This window comes from Liolophura sinensis, chromosome 6, assembly GCF_032854445.1.
Source record: "Liolophura sinensis isolate JHLJ2023 chromosome 6, CUHK_Ljap_v2, whole genome shotgun sequence".
Classification (NCBI taxonomy): Eukaryota; Metazoa; Mollusca; class Polyplacophora; order Chitonida; family Chitonidae; genus Liolophura; species Liolophura sinensis.
This window is the reverse complement of record NC_088300.1, coordinates 80,826,585-80,843,510: the sequence shown is the minus strand read 5'-3', so window position 1 is coordinate 80,843,510 and position 16,926 is coordinate 80,826,585. Positions and strand designations below refer to the sequence as shown.

General features: G+C 43.0%; 1 protein-coding gene across 1 annotated transcript in view; it reads left to right on the top strand.

Moving 5' to 3' along the window:
• The window catches only part of LOC135467621 (adapter molecule Crk-like), a 30,287-nt gene that overhangs the window by 1,651 nt on the left and 11,710 nt on the right, over positions 1–16,926 (top strand). The window contains exon 2 of the mRNA XM_064745399.1: positions 5,716–5,835. Within this exon, the coding sequence (XP_064601469.1) occupies positions 5,716–5,835 (120 nt within the window). The remainder of the gene's footprint in view (positions 1–5,715; positions 5,836–16,926) is intronic.

The window sequence follows — 16,926 nt, the reverse complement described above, 5'->3', positions numbered from 1 at the left end:
AAATAATCTTTAGAATAACTTTCACCTGTAATATTCTGTCTATGTTCACCCATGGGATCCATTCTTCAGAAAATAAACTATATAAAAAAAAACAAAAAAACAAACAGACCTACAATGTTTCTATACAAACAAACAGCTTCCTAATTTTGGCCTCAGTGTAAATGTATATTTTAGTGCTGTGTGATTATGTATCAAATAATCTGGGAAGGGCTGCCAGTTACCTGCTGATAGTCATGGTCGATTCCTCAGGGCTCTGCCCATTTTCCTCCCACCAAAATGCTGGCCACCGTTTTTTAAGTGAAATATTCTTGAGTATTGCATAAAACACCAAACGAATAAATCAGTCTTGTCTCTTGAATATATATATTCAAACTATGGCTTTTGACCTTTTTTGAAAGAAAATTAAATTAAGTAATTTAAAAGTTACTTTGGAATATCCCATGTAATTCTTAATATTTAAATACTACTAATTAAAAACCAGTGCCTACAGTGTAGGTGACATGTATAGTGTGGATCTGTTGCACTTATCCACTGGAGCAGTCATGTCACAAATGCCATGGAAAAAAAATCTAGCCCCAAGTGGTTTTGGTTGACATGATGCCTTACTTCCTGAATGCACTGAGAAACTCAGTAAAACATTAACAAAATAATTATGAGCTGATGTGCATGTGGGAGCGACAGCATCTATTGCTCTGCATGGCTGAGGTTAGCTTACTGATATACAGTCCGCCAGTTGTACAGCCTGAAATCTGACAAGCATGAGGCGGATACATGTGTGTTCCACTTCTACAAGGTAATATAATCTCTCACCGTACATATTCCCTTTCACAGAGTGATTCATCTACAGCTCACTTAAATTAACACATATTTGAAATCACGATTACTTGAATGACATAGTGTAGGTAAGGACAGGACATATTGTAGATAAACATTAGATAAGACTAGTGTCTGTGTCATACTGTAGGGTGTTATTGATGTATTCAGTTGATACCTACAGTAATTGGCTTGCACAGGTATTGTTTATCATTGAGCTACATTTAAATAAAGCTGCATGCATTAAGGTGTTTAACCAGTAATTAAAATCACTGCTAAAAATAATGCTTTTCCAGTTGCACGGTGAATCCACTGATAACATGAAATGAAGCATTACATGTGCGGGACTACGATAATAATAATGTCTTTATTTATTTGAAGATAACTGACTAAACTCAGTCAGTTTGTACAAAACTGTTCTTCCCCAAGGCCGTCACAAACAAAACAAAAACAGTATGTATAGAAACAGTTATACGGTGACTAAGGACAAATTTGACTGCTGCCCTCCAAACCAGCAGGTGAGACAGAATATTATAGCCGTATAATGCTTACAATAGTGGAGGATGAGAGGATGGCTGTAGCTGTAGCAGTAAGTCCCCTTACTCTTAGTCAACAAGTTTTCACCTTTAAATCCCACTTGCTTACCTGCATATTTTTATTATTATTATTATTATTGTTTTGCCTCTCCACCCATAAATCTGACCAACATCACATTATAACTGACTGTCTGTCTTTCAACGTGAATCTGCAAATCGATTCGTCTATGGATTGACACCACTCTGTACTTACTGGAATCTAACTTGATTCTTACATGTCAGTGTTGAAAATCTTGTAAATTCCCAACTTAAAATGTACTCTTGAAAGGCTCGTCATTGCCCATGGGCATCTGCAAGTGTTTTGTGATGTCTTCCCTTTCTTGTCGCAGTAAGACAAAGCCAGTGTGGCAGTCTGCTATAGCCTTTTACAAAGCTGTAACATGCCAGATGTCAGAAGGATGTGACAGTCTCTTGTGGCAGTCTGCAGTGCGAAGCTTAAGCTAAAGAGCTGTATCCGTGCTCTTACTAGGTTTTCGGAGCTCCTACACTAACATACTAATAACTACAACAAATCCAAATGAAACAAATTTAAACGTACATATATGACATGTAAGACTGGCAGTGTGATGTAGCCTAAATAAAGCTGCTACATGTCAGGTGTCAGTGCTGTGGGATGGATGTGAGAGTCTCTTGTGACAAACTTAGCCACAGCCAGGCACTGTGACTGGCAGTGTGCTGTAGCCTAAATAAAGGTGTAAGATGTCAGGTGTCAGTGCTGTGGGATGGATGTGAGAGTCTCTTGTGACAACCTTAGCCACAGCAAGGCACTGTGACTGGCAGGGTGCTGTAGCCTAAATAAAGGTGTAAGATGTCAGATGTCAGTGCTGTAGGATGGATGTGAGAGTCTCTTGTGACAACCTTAGCCACAGCAAGGCACTGTGACTGGCAGTGTGCTGTAGCCTGAATAAAGGTGTAAGATGTCAGGTGTCAGTGCTGTGGGATGAATGTGAGAGTCTCTTGTGACAACCTTAGCCACAGCAAGGCACTGTGACTGGCAGTGTGCTGTAGCCTAAATAAAGGTGTAAGATGTCAGATGTCAGTGCTGTAGGATGGATGTGAGAGTCTCTTGTGACAACCTTAGCCACAGCAAGGCACTGTGATTGGCAGTGTGCTGTAGCCTAAATAAAGGTGTAAGATATCAGATGTCAGGTCTGTAGGATGGATGTGAGAGTCTCTTGTGACAATCTTAGACACAAAAAGGCACTGTGACTGGCAGTGTGCTGCAGCCTAAATAAAGGTGTAAGATATCAGATGTCAGGTCTGTAGGATGGATGTGAGAGTCTCTTGTGACAATCTTAGACACAAAAAGGCACTGTGACTGGCAGTGTGATGTAGCCTAAATAAAGCTGCTACATGTCAGGTGTCAGTGCTGTGGGATGGATGTGAGAGTCTCTTGTGACAACTTTAGCCACAGCCAGGCACTGTGACTGGCAGTGTGCTGTATCCTAAATAAAGGTGTAAGATGTCAGGTGTCAGTGCTGTAGGATGGATGTGAGAGTCTCTTGTGACAACCTTAGCCACAGCAAGGCACTGTGACTGGCAGGGTGCTGTAGCCTAAATAAAGGTGTAAGATGTCAGATGTCAGTGCTGTAGGATGGATGTGAGAGTCTCTTGTGACAACCTTAGCCACAGCAAGGCACTGTGACTGGCAGTGTGATGTAGCCTAAATAAAGCTGCTACATGTCAGGTGTCAGTGCTGTGGGATGGATGTGAGAGTCTCTTGTGACAACCTTAGCCACAGCAAGGCACTGTGACTGGCAGTGTGCTGTAGCCTAAATAAAGGTGTAAGATGTCAGGTGTCATGTCTGTAGGATGAATGTGAGAGTCTCTTGTGACAACCTTAGCCACAGCAAGGCACTGTGACTGGCAGTGTGCTGTAGCTTAAATAAAGGTGTAAAATGTCAGGTGTCAGGTCTGCAGGATGAATGTGAGAGTCTCTTGTGACAACCTTAGCCACAGCAAGGCACTGTGACTGGCAGTGTGCTGTAGCCTAAATAAAGGTGTAAGATGTCAGATGTCAGTGCTGTAGGATGGATGTGAGAGTCTCTTGTGACAACCTTAGCCACAGCAAGGCACTGTGACTGGCAGTGTGCTGCAGTCTAAATAAAGCTGCTACATGTCAGATGTCAGGTCTGCAGGATGGATGTGAGAGTCTCTTGTCACAACCTTAGCCACAGCAAGGCACTGTGACTGGCAGCGTGCTGTAGCCTAAATAAAGGTGTAAGATGTCAGGTGTCAGTGCTGTAGGATGGATGTGCGAGTCTCTTGTGACAACCTTAGCCACAGCAAGGCACTGTGACTGGCAGTGTGCTGTAGCCTGAATAAAGGTGTAAGATGTCAGGTGTCAGTGCTGTGGGATGGATGTGCGAGTCTCTTGTGACAAACTTAGCCACAGCAAGGCACTGTGACTGGCAGTGTGCTGTAGCCTAAATAAAGGTGTAAGATGTCAGATGTCAGTGCTGTAGGATGGATGTGAGAGTCTCTTGTGACAACCTTAGCCACAGCAAGGCACTGTGATTGGCAGTGTGCTGTAGCCTAAATAAAGGTGCAAGATATCAGATGTCAGGTCTGTAGGATGGATGTGAGAGTCTCTTGTGACAATCTTAGACACAAAAAGGCACTGTGACTGGCAGTGTGCTGCAGCCTAAATAAAGGTGTAAGATATCAGATGTCAGGTCTGTAGGATGGATGTGAGAGTCTCTTGTGACAATCTTAGACACAAAAAGGCACTGTGACTGGCAGTGTGCTGCAGCCTAAATAAAGGTGTAAGATGTCAGGTGTCAGTGCTGTAGGATGGATGTGCGAGTCTCTTGTGACAACCTTAGCCACAGCAAGGCACTGTGACTGGCAGTGTGCTGTAGCCTAAATAAAGGTGTAAGATGTCAGATGTTAGTGCTGTAGGATGGATGTGAGAGTCTCTTGTGACAACCTTAGCCACAGCAAGGCACTGTGACTGGCAGTGTGCTGTAGCCTAAATAAAGGTGTAAGATATCAGATGTCAGGTCTGTAGGATGGATGTGCGAGTCTCTTGTGACAATCTTAGACACAAAAAGGCACTGTGACTGGCAGTGTGCTGCAGCCTAAATAAAGGTGTAAGATGTCAGGTGTCAGTGCTGTAGGATGGATGTGAGAGTCTCTTGTGACAATCTTAGACACAAAAAGGCACTGTGACTGGCAGTGTGCTGTAGCCTAAATAAAGGTGTAAGATGTCAGATGTCAGTGCTGTAGGATGGATGTGAGAGTCTCTTGTGACAACCTTAGCCACAGCAAGGCACTGTGACTAGCAGGGTGCTGTAGCTTAAATAAAGGTGCTACATGTCAGGTGTCAGTGCTGTAGGATGGATGGATGGATGTAGGATACCAAATTGCTGGTAAGCATTCTCAATAAGTAGCTATTTTATTAAGAGTGCGAAAATTCTTGTACTGTGAATTGGGAAACAGTCCCAGTATTGGGAATAGTGATTTGTGATCCAGTTTAAGAATTCAGAAACAGTTGACACTTGGTGGGAACCAGTCCCAGGAAGCCGGGAATACAGTGTCAAAAATCTGGGAAGTTTTCCAGTCCCAAAATTCTGGGACTCTGGGCTCCAGTCTCCAGCCTGAGAATCAAGCTCCGGTCCCGCACAAGTGAAATCTCGAATCTCAAGTCATACATGTTAATACACGTGTATTAAATGATAAATTCCTTTTCATACTGTGGTGGGAAAATCCTGGTCCGATTTCTGAAAGCCTATAAGTGCGGGTTCTATAGGCAATAAATCGGTTCTATATTAATAAATAGATTATTTGTATTAATAGATGATTGTATGTTATGAGTATGGCATGCCTGTTTGACAGAATAGTGAGTTTGTATGTTGTCAGGATGTGATTAAGTACATATTCTGGCATAACAGGGCGTAGATGGGGATCCATTTACATTGTACCATGTACATGTGTACAGTATGTTATGATTTCATCTCCGTCAGTATGGGGAAATGGACCCAATTGGGATGTTGATCCAGGACTCTAGGGTGGGGTTTTTGCTGCTGACTAGTAGATGGAAGGCTGTTGAGTGGAGATCATTGTATTACATTTTGTTTGGATCTAGGAAGTAGAAACTGTAGAGGTGTTAAATGTGATGTCAGTGGAGAAGTGTTCAGTATGTGTGTACTCCTGTTCACTTCTGAATCTGGGGTACTGATAACAACAAGTGCACTGTACTCGATATAGCCACTAGTCCAGTTGTCTTACTGTTTTACTGACTGCTCAGCTGCCAGTCTCACGTAATGATTGGGATTGATATGACAACACATTTCCCCATTTGCAGTTGGTTCTTCGGACCGATGAGCCGTGATGAGACCAATGACATGCTGACTGACCAAAGTGAGGGGGTCTTCCTGGTGCGAGAAAGCCAGACTTTGAAAGGAGACTTTGTGTTGTGTGTCAAGTGAGTAGTCATTTTGTACTATTATGCCTCTTAAACTGATCCTTGTTTTTTTACTGTTCAACACACAGTCACATGATCTTCCAAAAAAAACTGATGTGCACAACCAATGCAAACATAGCTACATTCAGCTCACCAAGTAATATCGAGACTGTGAGACAGTATTCACGGATTTCATAGATTTATTCAGTACTGCTGTTAACTTCCATTTCCTGCTGCCTTTCGTCCTCTTGTATAAACTGTTGAACGATGACTTGCCCAGCTAACGGCATACAAACTGATTGATTTAAGTGTAGATCAGCTACACTTGGTCGGTTTTTGGTATAATAGAAAAACCTGTTGTGTGACAGGACATCAGGTATTGTTTTCTTGACAACTGATGTCCATTTCGTATGCTGAACTTGTTGAACATCATTTCCTGATATCCTAAAACCTCAGAATACTGTATCAACCATTCAGCTAATTGCACAGTGTGGTGAACCACAAAATGGTCAACCATGAACATAATTGGTAAAATGTAGCACTATACAGCTCTCACTTACATGTGTACATGTAATGTATTTGATTTATTCGTGTATGTGGGGCAGAAATATGTAAGACCATAAAATGTTTCATTATGGAGAGAAAAAGCCAAAGTATTAATGAAAACCACATGAGTACACAGTCATTTCCTTGTGTTGCAGGTTTCCATTGTGATAAATGTGGACATAAATTAGTCCTGAACTTCACATTTATTGTGACCTACATCTGTTCACATTTATTGTGACATACATCTGTTCACATTTATTGTGACATGCAATGAAATGTCCTTGTTGGCTTGACTGGTTCATAGTAATTGTACGCCATTCTTGCCATACTGGGCTACAAATAGGAATTGGCAATAGGCTAAGACCTAACATATTGTGGGAGAAACATGCCAAAAAATTCAGGAAATGAGAACACTAGATGTGTAGGATGGTTATCAAGTGATAGGTAAAGAGCACTTGGCAAATTAGATCATTCAGTGTTTCTTTTTCCGCTGCTCAGTAGGTGTGATACTCCCTCTGATCTTCTTCAGACTTTCTAGGAATGGCCTACTGCATATATTGAACAATGATGAAGCCAGTGTTTGTAACCCTAGGCCCTACATGTAATGTAGTCCAGGCCCTAGATGTAATGTAGTCCAGGTCCTAGAGGTAATGTAGTCCAGGTCCTAGAGGTAGTGTAGTTCAGGTCCTAGAGGTAATGTAGTCCAGGTTCTAGAAGTAATGTAGTTCAGGTCCTAGAGGTAATGTAGTCCAGGTCCTAGAGGTAATGTAGTCCAGGTCCGAGAGGTAATGCAGTCCAGGTCCTAGATATAATGTTGTCCAGGTCCGAGAAGTAATGCAGTCCAGGTCCTAGAGGTAATGCAGTCTAGGTCCTAGAGGTAATGTAGTCCAGGTCCTAGAGGTAATGTAGTCCAGGTCCTAGAGGTAATGCAGTCCAGGTCCTAGTGGTAATGCAGTCCAGGTCCTAGAGGCAATGTAGTCCAGGTCCTAGATGTAATGTAGTCTAGGTCCCAGAGGTAATGCAGTCCAGGTCCTAGGGGTAATGTAGTCCAGACCCTAGAGGTAATGCAGTCCAGACCCAAGAGGTGATGCAGTCCAGGTCCTAGAGGTAATGCAGTCTAGGTCCTAGAAGTAATGCAGTCCAGACCCAAGAGGTGATGCAGTCCAGGTCCTAGAGGTAATGCAGTCCAGGTCCTAGCGGTAATGCATTCCAGGTCCTAGAGGTAATGCAGTTCAGGTCCTACAGGTAATGCAGGCCAGACCCTAGAGGTAATGCAGTCCAGTTCCTAGAGGTAATGCAGTCCAGGCCCTAGAGGTAATGCAGTCCAGGTCCTAGAGGTAATGCAGTCCAGGCCCTAAAGGTAATGTAGTTCAGGCCCTAGAGGTAATGTAGTCTAGGTCCTAGAGGTAATGTAGTCCAGGCCCTAGAGGTAATGCAGTCCAGATCCTAGAGGTAATATAGTTTGTTCCCTAGAGGTTATGTAGTTCAAATTCTAGAGGTAATGTAGTCCAGGTCCTAGAGGTAATGTAGTCCAGGCCCTAGAGCTAATGCAGTCCAGATGTAATGTAGTCCTAGGGGTAATGTAGTCTGTCCCCTAAAGGTTATATAGTTCAGGTCCTAGAGGTAATGCCGTCCAGGTCCTACAGGTAATGTAGTCTGTCCACTAGAGGTTATGTAGTTCAGGTCCTGGAGGTAATGTACATGTAGTCTAGGCCCTAGAGACAATGCAGTCCAGTTTGGGGGATTCAGCTGAACAAGTGGTTCTGTCAGGTGTGTACTTTGTTTGATAAACTGTTACATTTGCAATCACTGACAAGAAAGTCGAAGAAAGGCACAACATGAAATTAGCAGAGATGAAAACAATGACTTTACCATCAGTGGAGTTGGTACAAATCCAAACTTGTGTAATTTTCTTTAAGTTCACATGATGTATGTTTATGTGCAGTGAGTGTGAGTTGTGCAGAGCCGGCAAATGCTGATGTTCTATGATGATATTATGTTATTGGTCCTAATATCAGTTTTATCATTGGCAAATAAATAAATAAATGTCCTTTTCATATGGTCAGCAGAATGGTTGATGAAGATCATTAGTCTTTCAGAAATGTAATCAGTTTTAAATGATCCAGAAGATTTTTTCATGCAGTTGCCTGTTGTAACAAGTACATGTAATATATGAACATAAGTAATAATACACCATGTAGCTGCAGGACCCTTGCTGGCTTAGTGGTTCAAGGTGTGTCTTTCTGGATATCACAATCTCTGTAACATTTTAATGAGTTTGGCGGCCTCCAGTTATAGATGACTTGGTACAAGATTTTACACGAGATCATTAGATACCTTTGTCAGGTGTGATGGTTTCATCTGACACCTGATACTTCACGTTTCGGTAAAGTGCCATTTCTCAGAAGTGATCTGGGGTGCCATGTTAATATTCAGAGGGCTATTCATGGACTACATGTAGGTCATTGTAAAGTCAACCACTTGACTTTTTATTGAAATACTACACGTATATGTGTAAAATTATTAGGTTATGTTGTAATGCGGTTTTAGGAAAGCCATGAATAGCTGTATTATACAGGATGACCCATAGCAGGCATTAAGTGGATGTTTTCCTGACCCCAGCTGCTTGGTCATAGGTCACTTAGTCAGAGGCTTTGTAGTTTTCCTGAGCAGTGGTAGTCATCCTCATACACTGCCAGGATGTGGTATAGGTGTAGATTTAAGTCATTTCATGAAGAAGTAAGAAAAAAAAATATGAAAGAAAAAAGGGGATGTAATGTTAAATCTGTATTGGGTACAGTTTGATACAGCTCTACCAATGTGTTTGATAATGACATCATCGATTACCAATTATTTTCCAATAAGGTATAATGTAATGATAATTAATAGGCTTGTTTTGCTAATGTCAAATTCAGTTCCAGCATTAGCCGCTGTTGTTACTGAAAATTAAGATATTTTTTGCAGACAGGCCTTGAGTTGTTAGCTGGTCCTCTGCATAATAAACAGCTCCTTCCGCAAGTGTTCTAATTTGATTCAAAGCAGGCTGAGAGGCGACTAACACTGAACCTTCCACAGTCAGTAATATGTAGCTGATGGCTGTTATTGAAACCATTCAGCATGCTGCAGACAAACGTGATGAAGTACATGTACTCTACACTATAGTAGAAGTTGCAGTCAAAGTGCAGTTAAAGGATACATGAAACATTTGGTGTTTATTTCTTGATACTTAGTTTATGATGTGTAACGTGTAAAACTACAAAAAAAGCTTATCAGCACCGTTTTGCAGTTAAAAATGGCTTCAAGCTTCAGTTTTCTGCAGGCCCAAGCAGTGAACCCAGAAATTAAGAAGCCTCCTGTGGTGATGTATGCAATAGCTGTCAAAACAACTCTGTTGCAGGCAGAGCCCGAGCACTGGTCCTGCGTTCCCAGTTACATTCATCCACGGTGTCGTGTCTGAAAATTTGCAAGCATTGGCAGAAAGTATGCATAAAATAGAGGGGTTATTAAAAATATAAAATATGCCTCAAGAATGATTATTTTTTTCATTTTTGGGCATAACTTTCTTCATTACCCTTAAAACCACATACAGTAAAACTCATCAACACCAACACCTCTCAAAAACGAAAGTGACCATGCTGCTTGATCTGCATTTACAGCCCATGTTATTTTTATTGAATAAGCTGACACTTGTCAGTTGTGAACAGCGATCGTGATTTCCAGTCCCATTTGTATCTAGTAAATGTTAATTAACCTTGTATAATCTGACACAGCATGTTGCTGACTGGCTCCTGCCCATTGCCTTTATCACCGCCGGGAACAAGAGAGCTCAGATAAGGGAGATAGTAATCTAAATGAAGGAAGACTTGATTTTGATCGGTACACTTTTCTCTGCGTGTTAATCATGATTTGAAATAACATAAGCACTTCAGGAAATCTATCAATGCAGTATGGTCGTTTTCTGTAACTTGATTCACTTCATTTGTTATTAGAGACCCGCTCTGCACAACCTGGAAGTAACTGTTGTTGTCGTACATGGAACCTTCTGTAAACCTACATCTTGTCAGAACCGAGATTTTCTAACGTTACCGGGCGTGGTTGGTTTACACAGGTTGTACTGTAGTAGCTTTTCATGTATCCATAAAGGTTCACTGATACATGTATGGTTAAGTATGCACGGATATGTATGTGTATTCATGTATCCATAAAGGTTCACTGATACATGTATGGTTAAGTATGCACGGATATGTATGTGTATTCATGTATCCATAAAGGTTCACTGATACATGTATGTTTAAGTATGCACGGATATGTATGTGTATTAAGTGTGCAGATGTATTCATCATTTTATTTTTTATTTTACACCATTTTCATGTGAAATGAGGAGCACAGGCTGCTTCAGGATATTTCAACGCAGGATAACACATGGACGTGTATATTATGTTATTGCTATTAAAGCTTTAAATGTTTGCTGGACCTTTGTGGTAAAGGGTAGTATAGTCCTGTGCTTATATGTACAGCTGTAAGCTGGGAACATCTAGCAAAGGTCAGAAAACATGTAATGTCTACTTCAGTCTACTGCATGCTTGAAATGACAGCCAATCACACAATCGTCAGTCAGTCTATTATACTCATTGCAGAGTTGGCTGACGTGTACTCTGTGCCCAGAAACAGACTTCCTATATTGTACATGTTTGTATACCGGTGCAGTAACAGACAAAACTCTTCTCTACCACTTGTGTATAAGATTGGTTAGGGTGGAAAGATGATGTATGAAATAGAATTGTTCGAAAGTGATTTCACTTTTCGTATGTACAAAGCTCAACATGTTGTCATCAGGTGCTGCATTATTCAAAAATCTGCCCAGCACTGACTCATGAGGTGGAGCTTGACAAGGATTATCATGCTACGAGTACAAGACATTCTCATTTATGTTCCTTGTGAAATGTAGTGTTAATAAAGCCTCAGAATTTGAGTATTATGACCTTGTTTTTGTCTTCAAATAAAGCTAAATTTCATCTTTAGTTAGAGTGCTGGAATTACTGATGAGACAGCTGTAATTGAGCCTGTGTCGTGGATAACCTGGAGTCAGCCTTATAGTGCATAAATCTGTGTTTGCCCCCTCTCTTAGGCAGTGATCCAAGGCCCTCTCCCCCTCCCAACAGTCTGGTATCATGAACTAATGTACGGGAATCCCCAGTCAATTACTGGATTATCTTCTTCACCACAGATTCATAGCCTACTACCACCTTTATCCTCCCATGTATCTCTGGTCTACATTCTGACAGTTACAGCGGACTATTGAACTTCACTACCCAGCCATAGAACAAACGGGTTGAAATCCAGCAATGAACATATAAGTGCAGGGAAGTCAGTTTCATAGGCAGCATAAGGACATTAATAATAAATAAAATCAATTTGCTCTTTGTGTTCAAGACATATTAATAACGGATTCTAACTTTTTTTTCCTGCATTGTTATCAAATATTTGCACATATTTGAACACATGTGGAATGTTAGCCAGTTTTGACAGCTTAAAGTAAAACTTGAAGAAGCCTGTATATGTTTATGAGACTGTGTAGTACCTGCACTGATGTGGATGTTAGAGAGCAGTTGGGATGAGGCATTAGAGATGTATACGGCTCACATGTTGCATGGATGGATAAGCAATAGATAAGACAGTTGTGCCTCACACGTCCACCCTGCACAGCTTCACCCATGCCAATAACACTCTGACCAGCACATCCAGTTACAAGTGATTTATGACATTTCCTGGTCGCACATTCAATCTCATGTCCCTGTAGAGAGCAACAATTACAGGCCCAACATTTTCATTTATTGTCTCGTCGTCATATGACTGAAAAATTGTTGAGTACGACGTTAAACCCCAAGCACTCACTCACTCATTTATTGTCTTAATTGGCCTTTTGTACTGTTATTGTACATCTAAGTTCTTTCAGTTGAACGGTGGCCTGATGGGTTTGGAAGGGGTGTTGCTTGACCAACTTCACTCTGAAGGGTTTGGGTGGGATGTTGCTTGACCAGTGGCACTCAGAAGGGTTTGGGTGGGATGTTGCTTGACCAGTGGTGCTTAGAAGGGTTTGGGTGGAATGTTGCTTGACCAACTTCACTCTGAAGGGTTGGGTGGGATGTTGCTTGACCAGTGGCACTCAGAAGGGTTTGGGTGGGATGTTGCTTGACCAGTGGTGCTTTGAAGGGTTTGGGTGGAATGTTGCTTGACCAACTTCACTCTGAAGGGTTTGGGTGGGATGTTGCTTAACCAGTGGCGCTCAGAAGGCTTTGGGTGGGATGTTTCTTGACCAGTGGTGCTTAGAAGGGTTTGGGTGGAATGTTGCTTGACCAACTTCAATCTGAAGGGTTTGGGTGGGATGTTGCTTGACCAGTGGCGCTAAGAAGGGTTTGGGTGGAATGTTTCTTGACCAATGGCGCTCTGAAGGGTTTGGGCGGGGAGTGGGGGTGTTACTTTACCAGCGGAGAATCCTGTGTTCTGTCATACCTAAAATCACAGACAAAATTTTAACACTTTTAAGCCGTGGTAACGTAGCTGATAGTCAGTTTTACTGAATTGGGAGCTATACTTGGTGCCTTTAATGTGATGTTCCAGTGAGGCAGCACCAGAAATATTTTCGTATTTAGATAAGCCTGTTAAACAGAGACTCTTAATCTTACAGAAATATTCTTAAAACATTGCCACACAAGTTTACAACGAAATGAACAAAACATCATAGAGTGCAAGACCATTCTTATTATTAACTTTCAGAGACAGCTTTAGTAGAATGATGCAGTGGTTTAAAGTATGACCATTTGTTGTCTCTTTTACTGGATGCTTCTTTGGAATTTGCTTCATTGTACATGTATTTGTATTGACCAGTTCTTGTGTATCATCATCCATGCACAATAATTAGTATACTATATAGTAGCTTTTATGACTTGCATCATTTTAAGCATTGATGCGTAGTACAATTAAGATATTTATTCATTTTTATAATTCAGAATTTTTGATAAAATTAAAGAACAATAAATATATTGTAAGTTCATAATATGCAAAATTGAGTTCTACATTTAATCTTCATCATATTGGACTGTATACAGCATACTGTCACAGCGTCTGAGGATAGTCTCAGGATCTGACACAGTCTGAGGATCTGACAAAATGTTATTGTAACACTGTATACAGCCATACCTTCTGAGGATCTGACAGAATATGCACACAGCCACACCTTCTGAGGGCCTGACAAAATGTGATTGTAACGCCTCACACAGCCACACCTTCCGAGGGCCTGACAAAATGTGATTGTAACGCCGCACACAGCCACACCTTCTAAGGGCCTGACAAAATGTGATTGTAACGCCGCACACAGCCACACCTTCTGAGGGCCTGACAAAATGCGACTGTAACGCCGCACACAGCCACACCTTCTGAGGGCTTGACAAAATGTGATTGTAACGTCGCATACAGCCACACCTTTTGAGGGCCTGACAAAATGTGATTGTAACGCCGCACACCGCCACACCTTCTGAGGGCCTGACAAAATGTGATTGTAACGCCGCACACAGCCACACCTTCTGAGGGCCTGACAAATTGTGATTATAACGCCACATACAGCCACACCTTCCGAGGGCCTGTCAAACTGTGATTGTAACGCCGCACACAGCCACACCTTCCGAGGTCCTGTCAAACTGTGATTGTAACGCCACATACAGCCACAGCCTCTGAGGATCAGTATGAGAATATTTCCCCTTATTACAGCATAATAGCTCTGACTGACACATGGCTGATGTCCTAAATGGTGTGCTGAACTGTCAGCACAGAAATAAAGGTTGTCTGGCTTTTTTGTGACAAGAAAATCCTGTATAATAATATTAATACACTGCAGGTTGTAGTTCTCTGAGTGCATGTGAATGGAATTGCGGTAGTGAGAATGATGTATACATATATGTACTGTTGACGACTACTGCTTGTTAAAGTTAAAACACTTCATCATCCTTCTCCATTTGTGGTCTTTGATTTGTGTTTTATCTTGCACTTGTGTTAGATGCAGGAAAGATTGATCTGTTGTAGTCTAGTGCAGCGCCTTTCTTGCTTTAATGCCTTTGATTACCTCTGATGAGGGTGATTGAGCTTACAGAATGTATACACCAGCTATAATACTGTCATTATCTGCTAGTGTCCAGCGTCATTAGGATTGATCCCAGTCTGACTGGGCTGAAGTCTCCATGCCCGTCCTACAACACCCCACTGACAGTCACACCTCCACAGTGTAGTTCCTGTCTGGGCTGGTCTCCACCCCCGTCCTACAACACCCCACTGACAGTCACACCTCCACAGTGTAGTTCCTGTCTGGGCTGAAGTCTCCATGCCCGTCCTACAACGCCCCACTGGCAGTCACGCCTCCACAGTGTAGTTCCTGCCTGGGTTGAAGTCCCCATCCCCGTCCTACAACGCCCCAGTGACAGTCACGCCTCCACAGTGTAGTTCCTGTCTTGGCTGAAGTCTCCATGCCCGTCCTACAACGCCCCAGTGACAGTCACGCCTCCACAGTGTAGTTCCTGCCTGGGCTGAAGTCTCCATCCCCGTCCTACAACGCCCCAGTGACAGTCACGCCTCCACAGTTGTAGCTCCTGTCTGGGCTGAAGTCTCCACCCCCGTCCTACAACGCCCCAGTGACAGTCACGCCTCCACAGTGTAGTTCCTGCCTGGGCTGAAGTCTCCATCCCCGTCCTACAACGCCCCAGTGACAGTCACGCCTCCAGTGTAGTTCCTGCCTGGGCTGAAGTCTCCACCCCCGTCCTACAACGCCCCAGTGACAGTCATGCCTCCACAGTGTAGTTCCTGCCTGGGCTGAAGTCCCCATCCCCGTCCTACAACGCCCCAGTGACAGTCACGCCTCCACAGTTGTAGTTCCTGTCTGGGCTGAAGTCTCCACCCCCGTCCTACAACGCCTTAGTGACAGTCACGCCTCCACAGTGTAGTTCCTGCCTGGGCTGAAGTCTCCATGCCCGTCCTACAATGCCCCAGTGACAGTCACGCCTCCACAGTGTAGTTCCTGCCTGGGCTGAAGTCTCCATCCCCGTCCTACAACGCCCCAGTGACAGTCACGCCTCCACAGTGTAGTTCCTGCCTGTGCTGAAGTCCCCATCCCCGTCCTACAACACCCCAGTGACAGTCACGCCTCCACAGCGTAGTTCCTGTCTGGGCTGAAGTCCCCATTGCCGTCCTACAACGCCCCAGTGACAGTCACGCCTCCAAAGTGTAGTTTCTGCCTGGGCTGAAGTCTCCATCCCCGTCCTACAACGCCCCAGTGACAGTCACGCCTCCACAGTGTAGTTTCTGCCTGGGCTGAAGTCTCCACCCCCGTCCTACAACGCCCCAGTGACAGTCATGCCTCCACAGTGTAGTTCCTGCCTGGGCTGAAGTCTCCATGCCCGTCCTACAATGCCCCAGTGACAGTCACGCCTCCACAGTGTAGTTCCTGCCTGGGCTGAAGTCTGCACCCCCGTCCTACAACGCCCCAGTGACAGTCACGCCTCCACAGTGTAGTTCCTGCCTGGGCTGAAGTCTCCGCCCCCGTCCTACAACGTCCCAGTGACAGTCACACCTCCACAGTGTAGTTCCTGCCTGGGCTGGTCTCCACCCCCGTCCTACAACGCCCCAGTGACAGTCACGCTTCCACAGTGTAGTTCCTGCCTGGGCTGAAGTCTCCACCCCCGTCCTACAATGTCCCACTGACAGTCACTCCTCCACAGTTGTAGTTCATGTCATGAAGCTGAAGTCTCTTTTTCAACACCCCACTGATACTCCAACATTTACTTTCACAGTGCCACATGATCAGAGGTATTTTGATTGTGGCTAATTTTGTAACATGATGAGTTGATAATAGTATTGAACAAATGTATTATTGTGTGTGTGGTTTTATGAAGAGCTATTATATACATGTAGGTGCTTCCCTCTTGTGATTTTTTCATTAGACAAGTAATTGTACATCAATTTGTAAGATTTAACACCACTACCAGTGGTTATTTACGTGTACTTTGGTTCGTGTGTACATAGTTGGGTTATATCTGCACTGATGGTCAATTGACATGCTGTAACCTCCCATGTGTCAGTCCTACCTCAAGCATTACCAAGGAAGAGTGACTTTTATTCTTACAAAATGTACATATAGGTCATAAAGCAGCTGTATTTGGCTTACTTGGCTAACTCTGCCATGCATGATCTGGTGCCATGTGGGTCAGCTGAGGAATTGACTTAAAAACCAACTGCATAGATAATGTGGTTATCTGGTCAGGAACAAGGCAGCAGGCCATATAAATGGTATGTAGCACTCTATACTCATGGCCAGATACAGATAAGTGCCCAAACATTTGTTGTAAATGTAAGAAAATTATGCTTGATAAATTCAGCTGAAATACTCCTAAAAATTCTTTTTTCATGTAAATTAAATTTTCAACATTTCATAAGTAAATACTGACACTATAATTTGCTATTTTGACAATACACTTAGCATATTTTAGGCCAAATTAGCCTACTAAAATGGTGCTCAAATTA